Raw genomic sequence first — 25,773 nt, forward strand, 5'->3', positions numbered from 1 at the left:
GCTTGCCCTTGGGTAAGGAGAGTTAGGATTGCAGCCTTAATCCCTAGAGAGTGTGTTTTGTTAATGTCCTGAACTGCCCTGTACTTTCTTGCTTCCTAAACTCAAATGCCACCTTCCCTGTCAGAAATCCTTCACATCTTGATTTCTGCGCCCCCACCCTCCGGTCTTCCTCATTGACAGCCCTCCCGTGGTGCAGTCTGCACTGTCGGCATCGTTCCCCCTCCCACCTTTCTCTTTCTCCATTTCACATCCAGCCAGGAAAAGCCAGACAGGCTGAGTATTATTTTATTAATAGTAATTAGGAGGGCTTTCCCCTGCCCCACCCCCCGCAGAACAACTGTCCTCACAAAGCTGGTTCCATAAACATAAAATGCTCATCGGTTACAAAAATTGCCATAAAACCATGTACAGCCATAAGAACCAACCAGCATTTGTTGTTGTTTAGTCGTGTCCGACTCTTTGTGACCCCCATGGACCAGAGCACGCCAGGCACTCCAGTCTTCCACTGCCTCCCACAATTTGGTCAAACTCATGCTGGTAGCTTCGAGAACACTGTCCAGCCATCTCGTCCTCTATTGTCCCCTTCTCCTTGTGCCCTCCACCTTTCCCAACATCAGGGTCTTTTCCAGGGAGTCTTCTCTTCTCATGAGGTGGCCAAAGTATTGGAGCCTCAGCTTCAGGATCTGTCCTTCCAGTGAGCACTCAGGGCTGATTTATTTCAGAATGGATAGGTTTGATCTTCTTGCAGTCCATGGGACTCTCAAGAGTCTCCTCCAGCACCATAATTCAAAAGCATCAATTCTTCGGCGATCAGCCTTCTTTATGGTCCAGCTCTCACTTCCATACATCACTACTGGGAAAACCATAGTTTTAACTATATGGACCTTTGTCGGCAAGGTGACTCTGCTTTTTAAGATGCTGTCTAGGTTTGTCATTGCTTTTCTCCCAAGAAGCACGCGTCTTTTAATTTCGTGACTGCTGTCACCATCTGCAGTGATCATGGAGCCCAAGAAAGTAAAATCTCTCACGGCGTCCATTTCATCCCCTTCTATTTGCCAGGAGGTGATGGGACCAGTGGCCATGATCTTCGTTTTTTTGATGTTGAGCTTCTGACCATATTTTGCATAGTATAATCTAAAACCAGTGTTATCTCCTACTTCCCACTGTGTTTCCCCTTCACTTTCCTTGTTGCAAAAAAAAAAAAATGCTAGCCTTTGAGGAAGTGGGCTTGTTGCTAAAGAGCTCTGAAGCAGCTTTAATTGTTTAACCAGAATTTGCTGGTATAGGATTGAATCCCGCCTGAAAATTGCAACAGTTCGAAAGCTCCTTTAAGGGCTTATCTGCACTCTTTTTTTGCCCCATGCTTTCTAGGCACAGGTACGCGTTTTCCTGGTCCGTGTTCTGAGAGCCGCACCTCTTTCCCCCGGAAAACTCGGATCTTTACCATTGAATCAGAGCAAATGGCAATTCGAGTTTTCCATGGATTGGTGTTTGTTCCAATTCAGCAGTAAAGAGCTGGGTTTTTTGGTTTTTTTTGCAGGGAAAGCACCAGGGCGAAAAAAGAAAAAGTGCTCAGATCTGTAATAGTTTTGTATTGTTGTTATAGCAGTTTGCACTGTATTTAATCTTCTAAGATTTTATTAAGACTTTTCATAATGCATTACAGTAGAGTAACAAATGAATCTAAAAAACAAGAGGAAAAGAGAAGAATATAAAGTCCTCCTTCATGGGTAGATCTTAGCTTGTCCTACCCAGAGACATCAACTAACCATCACCTTCATCATCTTCATCAACTATCAACTGCATTTATCTGTATTCCTTTCGTATTTTAAGCATTTTCATGCATGCTGCCCAGAGCTTTGGTTATGGCATGGCATAGAAATAAGTTTAATAGCAATATATAAAATCACCCCCTTTATGGCAATGATATTTGGGGGTGGGGGAGAGACCTGGGAGTTTTCCCCCCTAGTGATAATTGCTGCTTGAAGGGATGTTGTTGGGATTGTGGCCGGAGAGGGAAGAGTTAAACCTCTCCACGCCATGTATTGCAGTCCCAGTGAGCCCAGATTTTAAATGGGCAATCGTGTCATTAAAGTAACATCTGGTTTGGCCCCGAGTGACGCCAGCCACATGCCACAGGAAAGTAGTAATAGCAGCAGTAGTAGTAAATAGTTACAATCATAATAATGAATTTGCAGAGTCTTTCCAGCTGGCCCAGATCAAATATTCATTCCATTATCTGAAATGCCTGAACGTGGATATGATCAAAATCCTATCCCCCCAATAAAATACTCCAATGGTTTTCTTTTCTTTTCTTTTTTTCTAATAATTTCTAATAATTTTGTATTAGTTTCCCCCCACAAAATTTAAAAAATGTTAAATTCACTTTCAGTATAATAATTTATTACATTTTGACTTCCCATCCTTACGCCCATGATGTTCCTGTTGTAATCCTTTCTTTGCTGCCATAACCATTTATTTTCTAATATATCTTATATTATAATCATTTATTTATTCTCCTTCCCTTGCCTATAATTCAAACCCTGCTTGCATTTTCATTTGACTATATATTTTTTTCTTAAATAGTCCACAAATAATCTCCAGCCACATTTCTGTCTCATTGATCTCTTATTTTTGCTGTCCGCTCCGCCATCTCTGCATATTCCAGTAACTTTAAAATCCCTTGATTTTATTTTCTCAGCGTGTGTGGTTGCCGGTTCTTGATCCTGGGATGGGTGTGAGTGTATTATGGGGTATTCGAGGTCCAGAACTGGATGCTTGCTGTGGTCAGGGCAGTGTCCCAGCTCAGTACGTTTCTGTACTCTCCAAAATACTTCACAGATGATACGAAGGATACTCGGGCAACACCCTAATTCTCATGCCAAAAATTACTGCCTTCCCCTCCCCGGCATTAAACTACAGATCTCCTCTGACGTATTGCTGCATTTATTTTCTCTGCAATGACCTCCACTTATCCCAAAGCCAAGATGGTGGTTTTGGTTTCAAAAACCAGCAATAATTAGAAAAACAACAACATAACGATCTGCTAATAACCCACGAGCGTGTGAAATGGCAAGCTCTGCTTGCGTAGACTTCAATGAGGAAGGTCATAAGGAATATTTGAAAAAATTTGTTAATATTTAAACCTTAGACTAGCTTTGGAAGTGGATATAGGCTGTAGGGTTAGAAGTAGAAGATAGGGTATTTTAAAATAGTATTATTTGTAAGCGATAAAATGTGAAGTTATTTTAAGTGTGATTTTAAAAAGAGAGATGGTTAGAAATTATGATATATGTAAACTGCTAAAGATGAAGTAAAATGAAAATCGGATAGGTGGGGAAGCCCACTTAACAATGTTTAGAAAAAATAAGGATATGACAAGAATTTGTTCATTTTGTTTGTCTTTTCTGTTTGTGTTTTTTATTTGTGTTATAAAATGAATATTTTTTTGGAAAATAAATAAATGAGGAAGGGCTGACTGCTAGAATGGGGGCAGAGGCCTACATAGGGGTCCAGTGCGGCCGACAAGTGGCAAAGCGGCCGGCCTGGAATCTGCACCTGGCATCGTAGGACAACTGCCAGGCTCCAGTGCCCCAGCAGGCTGAGTGCCCAAGGCACTCCTCATGGGGCAGCTGGACCTGAGTGCTTCCATTTTAATCGCCTCAGTGCCCTGGAGCATTGTGGGAGCTTAAAAGGCCGTTTTCCAGCTGCCCCGGAGCAGCCCTGATGACGGTGAGCCGCAGCCCTGTTTCCATCTTACATGTGTCTTCCTCCTCCTGCCTCTTCCTCTTCTTCCTTGGGAGGAATGGCCTGAGTCATCTTGTTGCTGAAACCTGACGCTTTCTCTGATGGTCCACAGCAGCTGGAGAAAATGCCAAGCACAGGAGGCTGCCCAAAGGCTGCCTGGCTGTGTATGGGAGGCAGGATCCCACTGGGAGCTGCCGCCGCCATAGCAGCATACCTGCCCCATCAACATTTCCCCAATGAAAATAGGGGAGTCCTGTATCATCATCACCATCACAATCACCATTTTATTATTTACACGCCGCCCATCTGGCCATCCGCCCAGCCACTCTGGCCAAATTCCAACACATATAAAAACACAATAAAACATTAACAAAACTGCCCTATACAGGGCTGCCTTCAGGTACTTTCTAAAGTTTGTAGAGTTACCGTATTTTTTGCTCTATAAGACTCACTTTTTCCCTCCTAACAAGTAAGGGGAAATGTGTGTGTGTGTGTGTGTCTTATGGAGCGAATGCAGGCTGCTCAGCTATCCCAGAAGCCAGAACAGCAAGAGGGATTGCTGCTTTCGCTGCACAGCGATCCCTCTTGCTGTTCTGGCTTCTGGGATTCAGAATATTTTTTTTCTTGTTTTCTTTCTCCAAAAACTAGGTGTGTCTTATGGTCTGGTGCATTTTATAGAGTGAAAAATACGGTACTTATCTCCTTGGCTTCGGGGACACATAACTCCATACCCTGCAACATTTATCCGATGGAAATAGGGACGTCCTAAGGAAAAGTGGGACATTCCAGGATTAAATCAGAAACCAAGATGGCTTCTGTAAATCCAGGGCTGTCCCTGGAAAATAGGGGCACTTGGAGGGTCTGTGGTTGTCTGAATGCATCCAGTCATTGTATGAATAAGCTTGTAAGGTAAAAGTAAAGGACTCCTGGACGGTTAAGTCCAGTGGAAGGCGATTCTGGGGTTGCGGCACTCATCTTGCTTTCAGGCTAAGGGAGCCGGTGTTTGTCCTCAGACAGCTTTCCGGGTCATGTGGCTAGCATGGCTAAACCGCTTCTGATGCAATGGGACACCGTGACGGAAACCAGAGCTCACGGAAACGCCGTTTACCTTCCCACCGCAGTGGTACCTATTTATCTACTTGCACTGGTGTGCTTTAGAACTGATAGGTTGGCAGGAGCTGGGACGGAGCAACGGGAGCTCACCCTGTCGTGGGAATTCGAACTGCCAACCTTCCGACCAGCAAGCCCAAGAGGCTCAGTGGTTTAGACCACAGCACTATGAATGAGTTTGTAGTGGAGTACAGTTCAGGTATAGCGCTTCTGTGCATACGCAACCACCAAAACCCGGAAGTAACCTGTTCCGGTACTTCTGGGTTTCGGCGGGCCCGTAACCCGAGGTATGACTGTACAGTCTGGTGCAAAATGAAAATTTTCCCCGCTTTCTTGTCTTTGCAGCCTCCCCACCATTGCCTTGTGGCAGCAGGCAGAATAGGCCCAGGAGCAGAATGCAAAGATGGCCGCCCCGCCACCATACATCCCTGGTCCAGAGTGCCTGCGCCCATTCACCCGCGAGTCCCTCCAGGAGATAGAGAAACGGATCGCGGAGCGAGAAGCCGAGAAGTTGAAGCCGAAGCATGAGGAGCTTCACGAGGAAGAAAAGGAGGCCAAACCCCGTAGTGACCTGGAGCAAGGGAGAAGTCTCCCAATGATCTATGGGGACCCTCCCCCAGAGCTCATTGGGGTGCCTCTGGAAGACTTGGACCCATTCTACAAAGATCAGAAAGTAAGCAGGAGGAGTTGGGTAGGAATTGGAAAGTGAATAACTCAAGCACTGCTTTGAGGTGGTTGTTGTTTTTCCCCCAATCAAGCAGTGTATAATATTTTAGGAAATACAAATGGATAGATAGATAGATGATAGAGAGATAGATAGATAGATAGATAGATAGATAGATAGATAGATAGATGATAGATAGATGATAGATAGATAGATAGATAGATAGATAGATAGATAGATAGATAGATATAGATGATAGATAGATAGATATAGATGATAGATAGATAGATAGATGATAGATGATAGATAGATAGATAGATGATAGATAGATGTGAGCTAGTCCTTTGAGGCTGTCCTGGGTTGCTTGAGGTGTGAAGGTGACTTGGAAATGGCTCAGGGTGAATGCTCGTATACAGGAGCACATCATAAAGCCATGATTTTTTAAATTTATTCATCGGTTAATTACTGCCCTTGAAATGTCCATATTGGCTCACCCATCCTCTTATGCAACAGTTTACTACTGTTGAGGAAAACAAAGATGGCACCTTAGGAAATATTCTATGAAACCAGAAAGTGACTCATGGCTAGAAATCAGAATGTAATCCTTGGATGAAGGGTGGTATAGATATTTAAATAATAATAATAATAATAATAGTTTATGAGGTTGGGAAGCCTGGAGATAAGCAGGCAGTTGAGTTGAGAAAGAGGCAAGGCCGTCTGAGAACAGGTCAGTATTCACTGTTTACTCAAGTAGTGATGCTCAACTTAAGGAACCTGGGACTGAGTCAGACGCATCTATGTTGTGCTTATCCCACACAGATCCCCCCCCCCGCAAAATTCCTGCCTCACCCTTAATCTTGACAAAAGTCAAGTTCTCTCCCCAGTTCTGCTAAAATTATGAACAATTCTCGCATCTTGTATCCCTTATTGTAGCTGCAAGATTATAAGCATGCTATGTGCAAGTACGCTCCAGGTTTCGTAAAACAAACACCACATAAACAATTCATATCACTATTAAAATAAATATGCTTTTGCAGTGGACGCTCGGGTTGCGAATATGATCTGTGCGGGATGCACGTTCGCGGTGCGCCTGCGCACGCGTGGGTTGCAATTCGGCGCTTATGCGCAAAGCGTGATTTAGTGCTTCTGCGCATGCGCGACCGCCGAAACCCGGAAGTAACTCATTCCGGTACTTACGGGTTTCAGCGGTCCGTAACCCGAAAAAAAGCAGCCTGAAGTGTCTGTAACCTGAGGTATGACTGTATAACATTTCGCTGCAGAAATACAGTACGGCACATAACATATTTTGTTATGTGTCTGGCTGGCAATAATCTCATAGACGCTTCTAAATGCCACATTATGCTCGGGAATCCGCAAGTCCTCATTTTGGTTCCAACATAACGTAAGTTTGCAGGCTAAGTCATTGTTTTGAAAGAGAACTTGCCATGACTTGAGGTTAATAGCAATGTCTGTTTCTCCCTTCCTCAGACGTACATCCTCCTCAACAAAGGAAAATGCATTTTCCGGTTCAGTGCCACCCCTGCTCTCTATATGTTGGATCCTTTCAATATTGTCCGAAGAGGTGCCATCCAAGTGCTTATACATTCATATCCTTTGCACTCGCTGAGAACGCGCATGACATAGTTTCACTTGGGAGAAGCTGTGGGGTTTTGCTGATGCCGTAGTCATTCTTGTAGGACCAGACGGGGGCGGCTGCAGCGACAGAGACCTGCAGACTATTTCACGAAAGTGTCATTTAGTGTCCTTGCTTTCTTTTATTACATGAGGAAGAGAAACACCCTTTTCCTCATACGATTTCCCAGTGCTATTTTTCTAGAGACTCACTGTGAACACCTCCCTTGTTCTCTTCAAAGAGCAATAGTGCCCACCTGAGAGGTACTAGAGCATAGTTCTAGCTGTGGGGGAAAGCCCTCTCGTTTCCATTTGCAGAATTTTTGGTGGAAACAAGCACTTCACTGTCACCAGCTGAACAATGTCTACAGTGGTACCTTGGTTCTCAAACTTAATCTGTTCTGGAAGTCCGTTCCAAAACCAAAGCGTTCCAAAACCGAGGAACGCTTTTCCATAGAAAGTAATGCAAAACCGATTAATTCGTTCCAGACTTTTAAGAACAACCCCTAAAACAGCAATTTAATATGAATTTTACTGTTTTACGAGACCATTGATCCATAAAATGAAAGCAATAAACAATGTACTGTACTATAAAATACTGTATTTTTTGCTCTATAAGACTCACTTTTTCCCTCCTAAAAAAATAAGGGGAAATGTGTGTGCGTCTTATGGAGTGAATGCAGGCTGCGCAGCTATCCGAGAAGCCAGAACAGCAAGAGGGATTGCTGCCTTCACTGCGTAGCGATCCCTAACCCTAACCCTAACCCTAAACAGGGCTGCCTTCAGATGTCTTCTAAAAGTCAGATAGTTGTTTATTTCCTTGACATCTGATGGGAGGGCTTTCCACAGGGCGGGCGCCACTACCGAGAAGGCCCTCTGCCTGGTTCCCTGTAACTTCACTTCTCGCAGTGAGGGAACCACCAGAAGGCCCTTGGAGCTGGACCTCAGTGTCTGGGCTAAACGCTGGGGGTGGAGACAACCCAACAGGGCTGTTGTTCCCTTGTCTTTACCAAACAGGTTTGTCTTAGGAATTTCAGCAGAGGCCTGATGCATTTCCTTGACCTCATTTCAAATTATTCAGCATGTTTATCATGATCACCATCTTAGCCAACTGTGTCTTCATGACCATGAGTGACCCGCCAGTGTGGGCCAAGGATGTGGAGTAAGTGTTATTTTTCTTTCTTTCTCTTTCCCCCCCTTTTCTCTTACCAGTTTTCTGCCTGGTCACTATAGGCTGGGCTGTGGGAGAGGGGAAATGGAACCAGATGAGCAGCTTACAGGCATTCTTAATCCAAAAGCGAAGCTGGGATGGCCAGATGAGGAACCTTGTGTGATCAGAAAACTTGCAGTAACTATAATGCTTCAAAAATAACAGGCAGGTGACACAAACTCCCTGAGAAGCAGTATTATTGTAACCCGGCTGATATGAGGAGGAGATTAAAAGGCAGGTTGTGGGGTTATTTCACTGCTTAAAGCCATGCAAATTATTTTGGTTTTGTGGTATCTGTGAATATAACCAGTGAGTGAATACACCCATCTCTTCCACCTTTTATTTTCAACTCTCCCTGCATAGGTTCATTAACCCGAATCCTTCCCTTTAGCAATTGATCCTACAGCCTGAGTGTCAAAGGTCCTTAGGTTCATTTTCTTGAGTACACCCAGTTTTAAAAGAGTCCCAGATTCTAAGAAAGATCTCTGGCTCTAGGGTGAATATGAATTTAGGAAGTACGATTCCAGCAAATTCTACCTGATAACTTAAGATTTGCTTGTAAAAGGTACCATAGATTCCGGTGCATTAGGCGACTGGGTGTATAAGACGCCCCCAACTTTTGCTGTTCAGTTTTAGAGTTATAGAGTTTGAGCACCGCCAGGGGCAGAGCATGCAGCCCTCTGCTGCCTCTGCCATCATAGCAGCAGCAGCAGCCCGAGGCGAGGCGTTTGGCGGGCGGGCAAGCGCCGCCCTTGGAAGGACTTTTCACGCCCCCTTCTGTGGGGAGGGAGGAGCAGCAATGGCAGAAGGGGCGCCTCTGCTCACCGGCTCCCTCTCCTCCTTCCCAACGCGTCTACCCAGCGTATAAGACGACCCCCGACTTTTTGGGTGATTTTCCAGGGATAAAAAGTTGTGTTATTCTGCTGCAAATTGTTTACAACATGTCCTATTTTTATGATATTGGATCGAGAGGCTTTTTAGGAAAACAGGATGCAGGATATTTGATATATATATTAAATATCAGCAATAAACCTTGCATATATATATATATTTGCTATTAATTCTGCTTCCCTTGTCCTCCGTAACCCTTCCCTGTTCACAGATACACTTTTACTGGCATCTACACCTTTGAGTCTATGATCAAGATATTGGCCCGGGGATTCTGCATTGACAACTTTACATTCCTGAGAGATCCATGGAACTGGCTGGATTTCAGTGTCATCGTTATGGCGTATGTTGCATTTAGCAGGAGCAATGTGGTAAAGCAGCTGGTGGAAACCAGAGGGCGTCAGCATGTGGGGGTGGGGTGGAAATCCTCATGCATGTACTGTATGGCGATGGCAAGCGCTGAGACCACATTTCCAGTTAGCTACCATCTCCTGGACATACCCAGAATACCATAGTTGTGTCAACAACTTTTGTGCCCGCACTTTCGCTTTTTGAAGCATGGCAACCCTAGGGACACGGGTGGCACTGTGAGTTAAACCACAGAGCCTAGGACTTGCCGATCAGAAGGTCGGAGGTTCGAATCCCCATGACGGGGTGAGCTCCCGTTGCTCGGTCCCTGCTCCTGCCAACCTAGCAGTTCGAAAGCACGTCAAAGTGCAAGTAGATAAATAGGTACCGCTGCTGCGGGAAGGTAAACGCCGTTTCTGTGCGCTGCTCTGGTTCGCCAGAAGCGGCTTAGGATTCAGGATTGCTCTCCTGTACTATTTCAGACTTGTAGTTTATATACTTACGTATGTGTGTTTACCTTGTGCAATAATCAACATTTATTTTATATTTGAGACCTAAGAATTCTTATATCACCCTGCTCTAGTTTATTGGCGCCTGGTTGCAGTGCTGGAGACACAGAAAGTGTAATGGCATAATAGTGAATGTTTCCTTTACTAAATATTGCCAAGGAGACTTGAGACACACAATTCTGGTGGACTCAACACCCCCTGACAACTTGCGAGCCTCTGAAATATAAGGAGACTCTATTGCTGTTGTTGTGAACAGCTTGTGTGTTTCCTGCCATTTCCCTATCATGCTTGGTCAACCTGCACAGTTGTAAATAAAAACGTTCTTACAGAGATACCAGTGTTTTCCACACCATAGGAAACTTAACTCTGTAAATGTTACCCTGAATGTTCCGCCATGTGACAAGCAAGATTGCAAAGCGATATTTAGCATTCCTCCTCTCCTGAGGAAGAAATGTGCAGGATTTTAAAGCATCCATAAACTTTCTGTCAAAGTAAATGACTGATCAAACGTTTTGCTTTGCCTTTTCCTATCTTTTCAGCATCCTGACACAAGTCAGGACATTGTAACAGCAGCTCTGTCTAATTAAACCCAGGCTCTGCCCCAATGAAAGAGGCAAAGGGTCCATTTTTCACAGCAAAGGTGCCCAGCTTGCCCTCACTCGCATGCTGACTCTGATCCCACAGTCTTATCTCCTCAGGGACTGTCTCCCTCAGCTGAGCTCTGGTGCCCTTGATGGGTCAAATGCTGTTTGCAGGTCCTGGTTTTAACTCGGACATTTGCTGCCGTCACAACTCACTTCAGAGCTGTGTCTCCTACATAGTTCCATCGCCGGAGGCGTCGTTTCCCTCTCTTTGCCTGTCGATAACCCTTGTTTCTACTTTTATTATGTTGCCTTTCAATGAACAGCTCGCTTGCCCTCTCTTTTCTAGCTATGTCACAGAGTTCGTAGACTTGGGCAACATCTCTGCTCTACGGACATTCCGGGTTCTCCGGGCACTTAAAACCATCACAGTCATTCCAGGTGGGTAATGGGGAGGGTGGCATTGATGGAGGTGAAGACCTTTGTTGTAAACAAAAATTGCCCTTTTCCCTTGTGGGGTATCCAAGAGCCCACACAGAGTCCTTACATAGGTTCCCTATTGGTAGGAGAGAATAACAGAGGCCAACCAGAGAAGCAAAGCAGCTAGTAAGCTTGATCTTTATTGATCTGTTGCAACAGGGTGCTCCCCTCACCCACAGGAGAGAGGAGGGACCCAGAAAAATGCCGTGCAAGGCCTTATAAAGACTTTTGAAATTGCCACCCTGTAGATCAAGACTACCCCCAGAAACATCATACATACATCACAGAAAAGGCAGTCTAAAACAGAAATTTGAATGTTGTTTTTCTCCTGTCCTTGTTTATTTCCTGTCTGGCAGGTTACTTGATTGGATTGCCTGGGTAGCCTGGCCAGTCTTTTGTAATGATAAATACTTAGTTCCTGGGCCAGGTCACAGGCTCACACCCTATTCATATCTTAAATGTGTCCTTAAGACAGGACTTGTGAGGAAAGAGACAATGGGGAGGCTTTTCCACTTTGACCTTGCAGAGAAAACATTTACTCAGTTTAGGAATCAAAATGGTTCCAGGTTGGTCTTCCTGTGCTGATCTATGTATGTGCTTGGTTGGTACACTTAGGAACATTTAACATATATCTAAGACCATAAAATTCCTATCACACCTTCAGGCAGATTTCATTTTTTATATGCATCAGAGATGAACTGGCTTCCAGTGGGGAGCATTCATTGGACGCACTTAATTCGGGCCCCCAACTTGTATGGGTCTGGAAGCTCTTGGTTTGCTTTATGCCCAAGAGTTGCCTGTTACCCAAAAATTTTTTAACATGCCCTGTAGAAAACATTACCAAAGGACACCCTTGATCTTCTTCAGGGAAAGAGGTAACTGCAGCAAAGGTGGAAATGTTATGATCCTAGTTTTGAAGATGCCCTTGTACACTATAAGGCAAAACCCTCCTACAGTGCATTGGCTACTCTTCACAATGCAAAAATACGGGTAAGAATGGCTGCTCTCCCCATCTCTGCAAACCAATTGGCTTTAAATTATATTGCAGGAAAACCAGCTCAAAACTTAAGGCTGCTTTGCAGCCAAAGGAATGCACATGGCATATAGTTAACTACTGTCAAAGGTAACACTTACAGTTGCTTCTATACTTTATATACTTTGGGACGCGGGTGGCGCTGTGGTCTAAACCACTGAGCCTCTTGGGCTTGCCAATCAGAAGGTCGGCGGTTCGAATCCCCAAGACAGGGTGAGCTCACGTTGTTCTGTCCCAGCTCCTGCCTACCTAGCAGTTTGAAAGCACGCCAGTGCCAGTAGATAAATAGGTACCACTGTGATGGGAAGGTAAGCGGCGTTTCCGTGTGCTCTGGCTTCCGTCACAGTGTGCCATTGTGGTTTAGTCATGCTGGCCACACGACCCAGAAAGCTGTTCCCTCAGCCTGAAAGCAAGATGAGTGCTGCAACCCCATAGTCTCCTCTGACTGGACTTAACCGTCCAGGGGTCCTTTACCTTTATACAGCTCCGAATACCTACATGCATCACACATCCAGGCAGTTATTTGAATGTCCGCACTCTATGGAGCAGTTGGAGCAACAGGGGACCACTCCCCCTCCACTGGTTTTGTACCTTCCCCCAATGGGCTGCACACACACAGCCAGAGACTGCTCCTGAATGGCAACTTCCTCTGCTCATCCCTTTTCAGTCCCCTCCTGGTTCTGGGAGTCAGTGGTACAGGACCTGGTCCTTCCCTTGCCTGACCTGCCTCTTCCTCTTCTCCACCTTCTAGCACTGGAGGTTCCCCGCCTCCAACACTTGACTCTAGGCTGGCACAGTTCCCCACAAATCACTGACCCCTCTCTCAAGTTAGACTTCAGCCCCACATCCCTCGTCCCTGCCAGTCCCTGACATCAGAGCATGTCAGTTGCTAGAATTTATGTTCAATGCAAACTGTGCCTTAAAATGAAATGAAATGAAATGAAATAATTTGTTACCAACCAACAGCATTGATAACTACCCTGGGACTTCGAGGTATAGGGTGGTATATAAATAATAAAATAAAATAAATGTTGGTCCCTACCAGAGAAGAATGAAGCTATTGGACTATGCCGAAATGGCAAAACTGACCGGAAAGCTCAGGAATCAGGGAGACCACAACTTTAATAAGGAATGGGGGAAATTTATAATTTACCTTAAAGAACACTGTAAGCAGCTGAAAACATTAGCAGGAGTACAATAATGCTTGTAATGTCATGAGAACTATGGATACAATGGATTTATAAATAATCAGGATTATCTTTTTAAAAATGCATAGAAAAGGTTTAATAACAAAACCCACGGAGGGGAAGGTAGGAAGTCCAGAGATTCGGGAGAATCTTGTAACTTTGGATGTGTTGTGCTATGACTGTAAATTTAAATATGTAAAATCAAATTGAGAGAGAGAGAGAGAGAGAGAGAGTAGGATGTTGGGTGGTTTTTTTATAAAGCCACTAAGCTCAGTTTACTAGGGATGCGGGTGGCGCTGTGGGTTAAACCACAGAGCCTAGGACTTGCTGATCAGAAGGTCAGTGGTTCGAATCCCTGTGACAGAGTCCCTGCTCCTGCCAACCTAGCAGTTCGAAAGCACTTCAAAGTGCAAGTAGATAAATAGGTACCGCTTTGGCGGGAAGGTAAACGGCGTTTCTGTGTGCTGCTCTGGTTCGCCAGAAGCGGCTTAGTCATGCTGGCCACATGACCCAGAAGCTGTATGCCGGCTCCCTCAGCCAATAAAGCGAGATGAGCACCGCAACCCCAGAGTCGGCCACGACTGGACCTAATGGTCAGGGGTCCCTTTATCTTTTAAGCTCAGTTTGTTGCCTGTAAGTAATGCTGTTTCTCTCCCCCCAGGGCTGAAAACTATTGTGGGTGCGTTGATCCAGTCCGTGAAGAAGCTCTCCGATGTGATGATCCTCACAGTATTCTGCTTGGCCGTCTTCGCCCTCATCGGCCTGCAGCTTTTCATGGGGAACCTGCGGCAAAAGTGTGTGCGGTGGCCGCCGTTCACCAACGACACACTGGATGGCGGTTTCATGGGCAACGCCACTCTGTACGACAACGGCACCCTGTATGACAACAGCACCCTGTACGACAACGGCACCCTGTATAGCAACGAGACCTTTGACTGGGATGAGTACATCCACAACGAAGGTAAGGGCTGCTTTTTCAAGAGCTGCTAGTGCTATCGCTCTTGACTTGGCCCGGAGCGGTGCCAGGTGGGCATCTCAAACCCGAACCGCTAGCACTTACTGTATTTTTTGCTCCATAAGTCGCACTTGACCATAAGACACACCTAGTTTTTAGAGGAGGAAAGGGGGGAAACCCTGTTTTTTGGGGGATCAGCTCACAGTTGTGCAGCTTCTTTTGCAAAGGGGAAAAGCCCCCTTTTTTGAGAATCAGCTCACAGTTGTGCAGCTTCTTTTGCAAAGGGGAAAAGCCCCTCCCCCTTTTTAGGATCAGCTCAGAGTTGTTGAGCTTACTTTGCAAAGGGGAAAAAATCCTGTTCTTATGGGGTTCAACTCACAGTTCTTCAGCTTCTTTAGGAAAGGAAAGGGAGCCATTTCTACAGTTTCCACACGGATAATCTAATCAGCCAGTCACATGTCGCTGGGGAAACAAACAGCCTTGTCTGCAGAACATTCAACAATGGAGGCCTGGGCCGGAAAGGGAGCCAGCGATTACCACACATTCGTTCCATAAGACACACAGACATTTCCCCTTACTTTTTAGGAAGGAAAAGGTGCGTCTTATGGAGCGAAAAATACAGTAATTGCATATTTAGCGCATATACATAAATACATTTGTATATGAGCTAAATGTGCAATTAAGTGCTAGCGGTTTTATGCTCGCAAGACTAAATGCTTTCCCCTCTGCAGTGACCACAGGTAGATACTCGCAAATTCCTTATCAAGGCCCGCCTGTGTGCCTGCAGTCAGGGAGTGCCAGATTCGCTGGTCCATATTCTTTTGTACTGCCCTTTGCACAGCAGAGGGACACGGGTGGCGCTGTGGGTTAAATCAGAGAGCCTAGGACTTGCCGATCAGAAGGTCAGCGGTTCAAATCCCCACAATGGGGTGAGCTCCCGTTGATCGGTCCCTGCTCCTACCAACCTAGCCGTTCAAAAGCACATCAAAGTGCAAGTAGATAAAGAGGTACCGCTCTGGTGGGAAGGTAAACGGCGTTTCTGTGCGCTGCTCTGGTTTGCCAGAAGCGGCTTAGTCATGCTGGCCACATGACCCGGAAGCTGTACGCTGGCTCCCTCGGCCAGTAAAGTGAGATGAACGCCGCAACCCCAGAGTCAGCCACAATTGAACCTAATGGTCAGGGGTCCCTTTACCTGTACCTTTACCTTGCACAGCAGACTCCGCAAACAGATGCTGAGCAAGGTGTTGGACCTGCGACTCACGGCTCCGAGAGAAAGCCAAATGAGGTTCTTAATGAATCATCCCTCTAGGGCAGGGGTCAGCAACCTGCGGCCCATGGGCCACAAGCAGTCTTTTAACGGCCCCCAAGCCACCCCCGAACTGAGCTGCCTGCTCGGCGAGTCCCTGTGCGCTGTGCTAAACCAGCACAGCGTGGAGCGGGGACTCGCTTCTGCGGCGCCGGAAATCACGTCTGCACAGGCACAGGCGCCAAAAATCATGTCTGCACAGATGCAGACGCTAAAAATCATGTCTACACAGACACGATCTGGCCCAGGGAGTGATCTCCGTGGGATTGAACTGGCCCAGGCAAGGTAGATCTTGCTGACCCCTGCTCTAGGGAATAGACAGGGTGAAGCAGAACAATCGAGTGCCTTGTGACCCTCGAGAGTCTCACTCCTGTCCCTTTTAAACTTACCCCAGTGATTTGAAATGATTTAATTTGTAATGCCAGTAAAGGTATTTGTATTGTATTGTACATAAATGTATTGATTGTAAGACTCCACAGTCAAAGCCTTTCTGTTGCCTCTTACAAGCTTGTATCACAAAGGCCTTTCCTTAATAGTTCTTTGCGCAAGAAGGGGGGATTTGAGGTTTGTATTTTTATTTTTATTACATGTTTTGCTGATAATAATTTTCTTAGTTTTCAGTTACAGTCCGATAATAGCCTCATTATAACAATGCCAAATTATAATACAATTACTAATACCAATCATTCGGATCCTAAATTATATAATTTAGGTTTCTCTCCCCCCCCCCCATGTTAGAATCTATTACGTATTTTGTGTTTTTTTATTTTGTGACTTTATGTTGTGAACTGCCCCAAGATCTATGGACATAGGGTGGTATGCAAATTTGATAATAATAATAATAATAATAATAATAATAATAATAATAATAATAATAATAATGCTATCTTGGGGCTCATCCAGACATGCTTTTGCACTTTCCAGGCAAAGGTCAGTACTTTAAAGCTCTGTATCAGTGTGTGTACGTGTTTGTTGTTGTTGTTTTTCGGTCCTAGTGATTTCCCCAGGAAAACACACATTTTACTGCTTAATCGAAGGAAACAGCAATCCACAGAAAACCCAATTGCTGTTTGCTCCCATTCAAAGGTAAAATGTTCTTGAGGAAACCACCAGGATTTTTAAAAAGCCCACTTGGACATAAAGCTTTAAAGCCAGGGCCTATGGCTTAGATACGTAGTGCAGAAAGAAAGTCTAGGTGAGCCCTTATACCAAGTCTGGCCATTTATCCATGTAACTCTGTGTTGTCTGATCTTCTCTCAGGAATAAATCTTTCCTTTTCCTGTTACCTGAGAGCCTGTTAACCCCAGACGTCAGAACTTGAACTCGGAACCGTCTGTGTGCAAAGCCTAGTTCTCAGGAGTGGGTCACACAGGAATGCGCTTCTCACCACTTGATAACACTTAAAAAAACCCACGTTAACAGTATCTTTTAAAATACATTACATGCATATAATGGCAGCAACCTTCAGTTAAGACTCTGCTCAAAACCTGCAGATTCTATTTCTGCTAGTTCAAGGGAAGTCGCTCCAGGATTTGACTGAGAGATCCCTCCCCCCCCCAAAAAAAAAATTCATAGCACTAAGACTCACAGGTTAAAACTCACAGGTCTTAGTGTTATCAAAGCTGATGGAGGGGAACCTCTCTGTAGGTCTTAACCTACATATTTTAATTGTTTTGTATCTGTATTATTTACCGTGCTCTAGCTTATAGATTTTAATTTCAGCCTATGTATATTTACATGTTCTCTATCGCTGCATATGCCCATATTTCTGGTCTGTGACCGTAATAAATTGATTCATTCATCCAGGACTCACGGGTCTTCCAATGAAACTTTGATGCATGACATACAAAAGACGCTTCACCTAAGACATCGCTGACTTGTGACATTCATTGCCATAAAGTTAAAGATGGCTTTTAACTTTCAGCTTCTCTGTTTGAGATCGTGATTGTGGCTTTCCTGTGTCATATCTAGTTTGACTCTTCTACTCGTTGCTTTAAATCTGCAATTGTGTTACAGTCCGAACTTTATTCTCACACCTGCCTTTTTCTTTCTCGTGAAGAAAATTTTTATTTCCTCGAGGGTGCGCTTGATGCCCTGCTCTGTGGGAACAGCTCCGACGCAGGGTGAGTGATATCTGTCCGGACCGCGGATCCATCTTTGGCAGGGGTAGGCAACCTGAGGCCCAGGGGCCAGATCCGGTCCAGTTGCCTTCTCAATCCAGTCCATGGACGGTCTGGGAATCAGCGTGTTTTTACATGAGTAGAATGTGTCCTTTTATTTAATATGCATCTCTGGGTTATTTGTGGGGCTGCCTAGTGTTTTTACATGAGTAGAATGTGTGCTTTTATTTAAAATGCATCTCTGAGCTATTTGTGGGGCATAGGGATTCGTTCATTCCCCCCCCCCAAAAAATAGTCTGGCCCACCACATGGTCTGAGGGATGGTGGACCAGCCCATGGCTGAAGAAGGTTGCTGACCCCTGCTCTTTGGAGTGGGAGTGGGGAGGAGATCTGTCTTCTAGTGACTCGACCATTTTAAATCTGTGTGAAAACTGTGCTGATTTAAAGAATGGTGAGGTGGAGGGTGGAGTTCCTCAAACATGGCGCCCTCAAGATGTTTTTGATCGCCTTGAGACAATTGGAAAAGCTGTTTGGGACTGATTTAGAATCTAGAGGGTACCACATCGGCTAGCTGTCACAGAGGGAGCTGGTCGATAAATCAACACAGTTCAAAGTTGCAGTTAACTCTGGATGAGCCAAAAACAGGATCTTGGCGGAGTGTCAGGCCTAATGAACACTGTAGCTCATTCCCTGAAGGTCTTACGGCATGAAACCAGTTGCTGAGACTAAAGGTCCCGTCTCCCCCTAAACCACTGAGCCTCTTGGGCTTGCCGATCAGAAGGTCGGCGGTTCAAATCCTTGTAATGGGGTGAGCTTCCGTCGCTTTGTCCCAGCTCCTGCCAACCTAGCAGTTCAAAAGCACGCCAGTGCAATTAGATAAATAGGTACTGCTCCGGTGGGAAGGTAAATGGTGTTTTCATGCACTCTGGCTTCTGTCACGGTGTCCTGTTGTGCCAGAAGCGGTTTAGTCATGCTGGCCGCATGACCCGGAAAGCTGTCTGTGGACAAACTCCGACTCCCACGGCCTGAAAGCGAGATGATCACCTCACCCTATAGTTGCCTTTGACGGGACTTTACTGCCCTTTACCTTTTAGGTCTCCTGTTCTATGTCTAGCCCTGTTCTAATTCCAAGAGTCAATAGACCTGACAAAAGAAGAACCTAGTAGCTGGTTACTGTAATTCTCTGCTGGGGGAAAGTGTTGGATGACGGGCTGCTATGCAATTCTTAAAGCTATCAACCCTATAATGAGGAAGGGGGGGAATGTGGAATGTGGTTATTTCATGCCTGGGTTCTGCATGGATTTAGTAGGAACTTGATGCTGCTCTTATGACCTCTCCTTGCATGATGTCATGCTGACATCCTTCCTTCCCTCTTGTAGGCAATGCCCAGAAGGGTATCTCTGCATGAAAGCTGGCCGGAACCCAAACTACGGCTACACAAGCTATGATACTTTCAGCTGGGCCTTCCTCTCCCTGTTCCGTCTCATGACTCAAGACTACTGGGAGAACCTCTTTCAACTGGTAGGCCAAACTTATGTTCCAAGAAAACGGGGACTTTGGGGCCGCCTGTATGATCTGGTTGAGATTGGGCCCTCAGGGTCTCTTCCAACTTTCTATGATTCTATATTCCGGAGAGCTTTGTAGTTCCACAGAAGCTCATTGGGGTTCCTTGGTGTTCACATGTAAGTATTGAATGTAATGCTAAGCCATGGTTTACCAGGCACGGGCAAATTGTGTCTGCTTTGCTGCTAGCATGAACTGGGAGGAAACAAACCACGTTTCCTCATTTAGCATCATATCCAAACCAGGGATCATGGCTTGTTATGGTCCCAATGAACCATAATCTGTAGCCAAGGTTTATTCTTGGTTTGCTGGTTGCAGTTCGCTAGATCAAAACAAGCCACGCTCACTGGTCTGGATGTGACGCTAAGCCAGAGATCATGGCTGTGGTTTACTTTGGTGTGTGAACAAGGGCAGTAAGAAGATCACTAACAGCTGACAAACATTCCTGAAATAAACACCTTGCCCACCATGTCAGTCTTGTCTTTGCAACCTGGGTTTGCTGCAGAGTGTTGAGTGCATTCTGGAGACATATCCTTAACTGACAGGTGAAACTTAATAGGCTTGACCTGCAATTTACACAAACTGTGTGTGCACTCTAATAAAACATTCCCCTTCACTATAATCCTCCACAGGGTTTCCTTGGACGACAGATTGATTGTGGGAAAAGTTCCTGGAGGTAGAGAGAGTTTGGAAGAATGTACCATGGGTGAACAATTTTCTGCCTGGCAAACGGCATGTGGGGAAATGGTTAAACCCAGGGCAAGCCTTTGAGTTAAACGTCCAGGGCTGAATTATCAGAATGAGCAGCAATGTCTCCAATCGCAGCAGGATTCTCTTGCCACGTTTCAAAACAAGTGGAGTAATATATATTACTTCTAAAGAGGAGATTCCCACAAGTCCATTACGCCCAGAGCCTAAAATTACCTCGGCAGTAAAAGGAGCGTCTCCACCCCCATTGTTTAGCCTGGACACTGAGATCCAGCTCCGAGGGCTTTCTGGTGGTTCCCTTCCTGCAAGAAGTGAAGTTACAGGGAACCCGGCAGAGGGCCTTATTTATAGTGGCACCCACCCTGTGGAACGCCCTCCCAGCGGATGTCAAGGAAATAAACAACTATCTGACTTTTAGAAGACATCTGAAGGCAGCCCTGTTTAGGGAAGTTTTTAATGTTTGATGTTTTATCGTCTTTTTAATATTCTGTTGGGAGCCGCCCAGAGTGGCTGGGGAAACCCAGCCAGATGGGCAGGGTATAAAAAAATGCAACAACAACAACAATTTATTATTTATACCCCGCCCATCTGGCTAGGCTTCCCCATCCGCTCTGGGTGGCTTCCAACAAAATATTAAAATACAGTTGTTGTTGTTGTTGTTGTTGTTGTTGTTACTGGTTAAATCCATCCACACTACCAACACCATGGCCCTGACCTGAATCTTGGGCTGCTTTTTACAGAAATGTAAGCAGGCAAGAGATCCGGTGACAGCCTTGTCCAGTTTAGTCTCCAGTCCCAGAATTATATTTTCAAATGCTAAGGAAACATGTGACGTAGCAACACACAGAGGTGCCCTTGAGCATGCACAGAAAGCAAAAGACTGTATCCTTCGGTAGAAATGGTGACAGGACGCTCTTCTTCTTCCCCATAGACGTTGCGAGCGGCTGGGAAAACGTACATGATCTTTTTTGTCCTGATCATATTCTTGGGCTCCTTCTACCTCATCAACCTGATCCTGGCTGTGGTAGCGATGGCCTATGCCGAGCAGAACGATGCAACTCTGCTGGAGGAGCAGGAGAAAGAGGCAGAGTTCCAGCAAATGGTGGAGCAGCTGAAAAAGCACCAGGAGGAGCAACAAAGGCTGGTTGGTGGTTTATTGATGCTATTCCTTTACTCTGCCTTGCCCAGTTCCGAAAGCTCTGAATGTGCCCATACTGTTCAGCATTTTCCCTTTCTCAGGTGATTCAGGTGATGTCGAAATAAGATTAGGGTTTGGCTTTTGCTGCCCAACTCCCCAAGGGACTAGGTCATGGGTAGGCAACCTAAGGCCCGGGGGCCGGATCCGGCCCAATCGCCTTCGAAATCCGGCCCGCAGACTGTCCGGGAATCAGCATGTTTTTACATGAGTGGAATGTGTCCTTTTATTTAAAATGCATCTCTGGATTATTTGTGGGGCCTGCCTGGTGTTTTTACATGAGTAGATTGTGTGCTTTTATTTAAAATGCATCTCTGGGTTATTTGTGGGGCACAGGAATTCGTTCATCTCCCCCCCCCAAAAAAAATAGTCCGGCCCACCACATGGTCTGAGGGACAGTGGACTGGTCCATGGCTGAAAAAGTTTGCTGACCCCTAGACTAAGTCCATCATTGGTCAGGGATGGATGGATGGAAGCAGGATCCAGAGAAAGCAAGGCAGATCTTTATTTTTCTGTTGGAACAAGAGTTCCCTCCCCCTCCTTGCAAGGAGGTAGGAGAGATCCAGAACAAAAGTGTGCAAGACCCTTTAATGACTTTTGAAATTGCCCACTCCTTAGCCAAGGAACGGAAGGGATGTGGGTGGCGCCGTGGGTTAAACCACAGAGACTAAGACTTGCCAATCAGAAGGTCGGTGGTTCGAATCCCCGCGATAGGGTGAGCTCCCGTTGCTCGGTCCCTGCTCCTGCCAACCTAGTAGTTCGAAAGCATGTCAAAGTGCAAGTAGATAAATAGGTACCGCTCTGGCAGGAAGGTAAACGGCGTTTCTGTGAGCTGCTCTAATTCGCCAGAAGTGGCTTATTCATACTGGCCACATGACCCGAAAGCTGTATGCCAGCTCCCTCAGCCAATAAAGGGAGATGAGCGCCACAACCCCAGAGTCGGTCACGACTGGACCTAATGGTCAGGGGTCCCTTTACCTTTATCTTTAGCCAAGGAACACCCAAAAAATATCATGGAAGGAGGTGGTCTCCCACAGAAATTTGAGAACATTGCTTCTATCCTGCCTGCCAAGGTACCTGATAATGGTAGCCAGGTCATTCTATTGAGATGGTAAATATTTCAGTTACCCGAATCTCTTATTTACAGGCTTATACCTATGACACAGGTGGCGCTGTGGGTTAAACCACAGAGCCTAGGACTTGCCGATCAGAAGGCCGGCGGTTTGAATCCCCACGACGGGGTGAGCTCCCGTTGCTTGGTCCCTGCTTCTGCCAACCTAGCAGTTTGAAAGCACGTCAAAGTGCAAGTAGATAAATAGGTACCGCTCCGGCAGGAAGATAAACGGCGTTTCCGTGTGCTGCTCTGGTTCGCCAGAAGCGGCTTAGTCATGCTGGCCACATGACCTGGAATCTGTACGCCAGCTCCCTTGGCCAATAAAGCGAGATGAGTGCCGCAACCCCAGAGTCAGTCACGACTGGACCTAATGGTCAGGGGCCCCTTTACCTTTACCTATTGACAGTTTGCTCAGCTTAACAGAAATTTGCAAGACTGGATTTGCAGGGAGGGTTAAGCCCCCTCCATTCCAGGCAGTTTTATTAAGTGGATTTGCAACTGAAAAGACAATGTGGAAGCTTTCCCCATTTTCTACCTTCCTCCTACTGCAGAAGAATATTTGAGGTCATTTTGGAAGAGCTGATTTCTTTTTGTACAAGAGAATGGGCTCATCTGCACTTCAGTTTGGTCTGTGCTTTATTCTGCTTGTCTCAGGGGGCGTAGGTGTCACCAGCCCCCTCCATATTCCTTATCAGGGGGCTCAGCACCCACCCCCCATATTGAGGGGGCAGAGGAGGCCGAACTGCCAAGCAAGGTTGCCTTGGCCTGTACAGCATTGCCCAGCGGGGGGGGGGGGGCAGTTCCTGGAAATATACATCTCAGCTGTCAAAGGTCAAGTTTAAAAGGTCCTTTGGAGCGGGGGGGGGGGGTAATTTCAGGGCACTTGTGCAAGCTGGCTAAAACCCCTCTGCCTGCATGCTGCTAGGAATCGAATTTGGAGTTGTTTTATTTGCTCCCCCCCCAAAAAAAACCCCCGAACATAATGTTGGACATGCTAGAATATCTTCTTGTTCCAGCTGGCTTTTGCCGGCTAGTATTAAGCAGGATCTTAAAAAGCATCTTAAAAAGCAGAGACATCACCTTGCCAACAAACGTCCATATAGTTAAAGCCATGGTTTTCCCAGTAGTGATGTATGGAAGTGAGAGCTGGAGAGCTTTTGAATTATGGTGCTGGAGGAGACTCTTGAGAGTCGCATGGACTGCAAGAAGATCAAACGTATCCATTCTGAAGGAAATCAGCCCTGAGTGCTCACTGAAAGGACAGATCCTGAAGCTGAGGCTCCAATAATTGGCCACCTCATGAGAAGAGAAGACTCCCTGGAAAAGACCCTGATGTTGGGAAAAATTGAGGGCACAAGGAGAAGGGGATGACAGAGGACGAGATGGTTGGACAGTGCTCTCGAAGCTACCAGCATGAGTTTGACCAAGCTGTGGGAGGCAGTGGAAGACAGGAGTGCCTGGCGTGCTCTGGTCCATGGGGTCACGAAGAGTCGGAAACTACTAAACAACTTAAGCAACAACAACATTAAGCAGGCATGGGCGATTCTCAATGACAGTGGAGAGTATCATGTTTGAATGGATTTTGTTTCTTTTCTCAGTTTCTTTGTTTGGTTGACTTGCTTGGTTAAAAAACCCCGAAGCATCGGGAGACGATTCTATTTGCAGAGGGCTTGGTTTGCTTGCTTGTCCTTTAACCATTTTAGTTATACATCCTTCCAATCCGTCAGCGCAGGGTGGAGTAACAGAAGTTCGACTGCCACTGCCGGGGAGCCTGCAGCAGGATGCTATGAGCCAGCAGTTTGCCAGCCCATTCCTGAGCTGTGACGCAGCCGCTTAGCCTCCTTGTTTACTGACAGCATAAATATATCTTGTCGTCAGCAAGACTTGCCTCTCGCTTCCTGGAGCTGTTTAAAACCGAACAGATATAGAAAGTCTCCTTCTTCCCCTCAGTCCCGAGCAAATGAAACACTTGGAGTGGAAAAGCCGAGGGGAGAAAACTGCACCCTGAAAAAGCACATAATGCCAGGGATTTTTTTACACTGCCAGTGGTGTGGTTTGATTGGAGTGCATTTGTATTTTATGCTTCATGGTGGCAGAGTGGGCACAGCAGCAGAAGATGAGGAAGCAGTGGCTTTTCTGCACTCCATGGAATCCCTCTAAATTGGGCATAACGTTGCACCAACATTGTGTGTGTGTGCGCGCGCGATTGGGTTCTGATGGGGGTATATAATAGTTGGGAAACTGTGTACGTGCAGCTACTCACACAGAGTCAATTAAGGTTTGGTAGACAGCCAGAAGGCAATCTGAAGGAGTAGGTCTGCCTGGTGATAACAGAGACATGGAGACCGCTCCCTGATTGGTCAAGCTCTCTCAAGGGAGTGATAATTAATGGCCTACTAACTAGAATGTGTTCGGAGTTCGTGAGTTCAGAGTTCTGTGTCAGTGTAGGAGTTGTGAGTCGTGTCAGAGAGAGCTAGCAAAAGATCCGTGTTCTGTTCCTGTATATAGTCTACTGTATATAATAAACACCTAACTACAAGTTCCTGGTTCCTGCTTCGTCTATCCTGTCTGCATCCAAGTTGCCAATTGCTTCCGTGGATTCTGCGTGTACTCTGCTAGGTCTGGCTAAGGTCCTGCAACTAGTCGGAAAGTTGCGCAACGCCAAATAGGTTTTACCAATAACTATATGGCATATGGCTACTCCTCTCAGTTGCATCCTTGTCTCTGCCCTGTTTCGGTTCCCCTGCCTGTTGAGTTGCACAGCGCAGCTGATTCACTGGCATGGACTTCTGCTGGTGCCTTTGCGGCGTTGCAGATCTCCAGTGGCAAATCTTAAGATGCACATGTGTAGTGCAGCAGCAGGGGTGCCAGGTATAAGGAGCGCAACGGGCTCCAGCCTCCCCCCATATTGAGGGGGGCCGCCATCCCCTGCTGCCCGGTGCCTTCCACTTGCCCCAGCCCCAGCCTCCACCCAGCAGCCCAGAAGCCCAGGAGCCAGGCAGTGGCTGGGACGAGCAAGGGCGATCTTTGCCTTTGTTATTCCCAGCCTCTGTCCAGGAGCCAATGAGTTGGAGGGCGGCTGGGGCAAACAAGCGTGAAGATCGCCCTCTGTGCTTCCCAGGCAGTGTCATGCGACCTGTCATGTGACCGCACCCCCTCAACGTGGGGGGCACGTCGGCACCCCTGTGCAGCAAGGCTTTTGCACTCATCTTAGGCTAATACATTCTATAGGGCTTTGAAACAAAATCTTATACAATGGTAAAGGTAACGGTAAAGGTAAAGGGACCCCTGACCATTAGGTACAGTCGTGGCCGACTCTGGGGTTGCGGCGCTCATCTCGCTTTACTGGCCGAGGGAGCCGGCGTACAGCTTCCGGGTCATGTGGCCAGCATGACTAAGCTGCTTCTGGCGAACCAGAGCAGC

General features: G+C 46.3%; 1 protein-coding gene across 4 annotated transcripts in view; it reads left to right on the top strand.

Annotated features, from left to right (window-relative positions):
• Positions 1–25,773, top strand: part of SCN4A (sodium voltage-gated channel alpha subunit 4) — a 107,316-nt gene that overhangs the window by 18,536 nt on the left and 63,007 nt on the right. For all 4 annotated transcript variants that reach the window (XM_081837560.1, XM_081837561.1, XM_081837559.1 and 1 more), the window contains 9 exons: positions 5,203–5,530; positions 7,010–7,128; positions 8,226–8,315; positions 9,466–9,594; positions 11,039–11,130; positions 14,051–14,350; positions 17,710–17,773; positions 19,150–19,291; positions 20,973–21,185. In XM_081837560.1, coding sequence (XP_081693686.1) covers positions 5,261–5,530; positions 7,010–7,128; positions 8,226–8,315; positions 9,466–9,594; positions 11,039–11,130; positions 14,051–14,350; positions 17,710–17,773; positions 19,150–19,291; positions 20,973–21,185 — 1,419 coding nt within the window. In that variant the 5' untranslated portion in view covers positions 5,203–5,260. The remainder of the gene's footprint in view (positions 1–5,202; positions 5,531–7,009; positions 7,129–8,225; positions 8,316–9,465; positions 9,595–11,038; positions 11,131–14,050; positions 14,351–17,709; positions 17,774–19,149; positions 19,292–20,972; positions 21,186–25,773) is intronic.

This window comes from Podarcis erhardii, assembly GCF_964252035.2.
Source record: "Podarcis erhardii genome assembly, chromosome: 13".
NCBI classification, from domain to species: domain Eukaryota; kingdom Metazoa; phylum Chordata; class Lepidosauria; order Squamata; family Lacertidae; genus Podarcis; species Podarcis erhardii.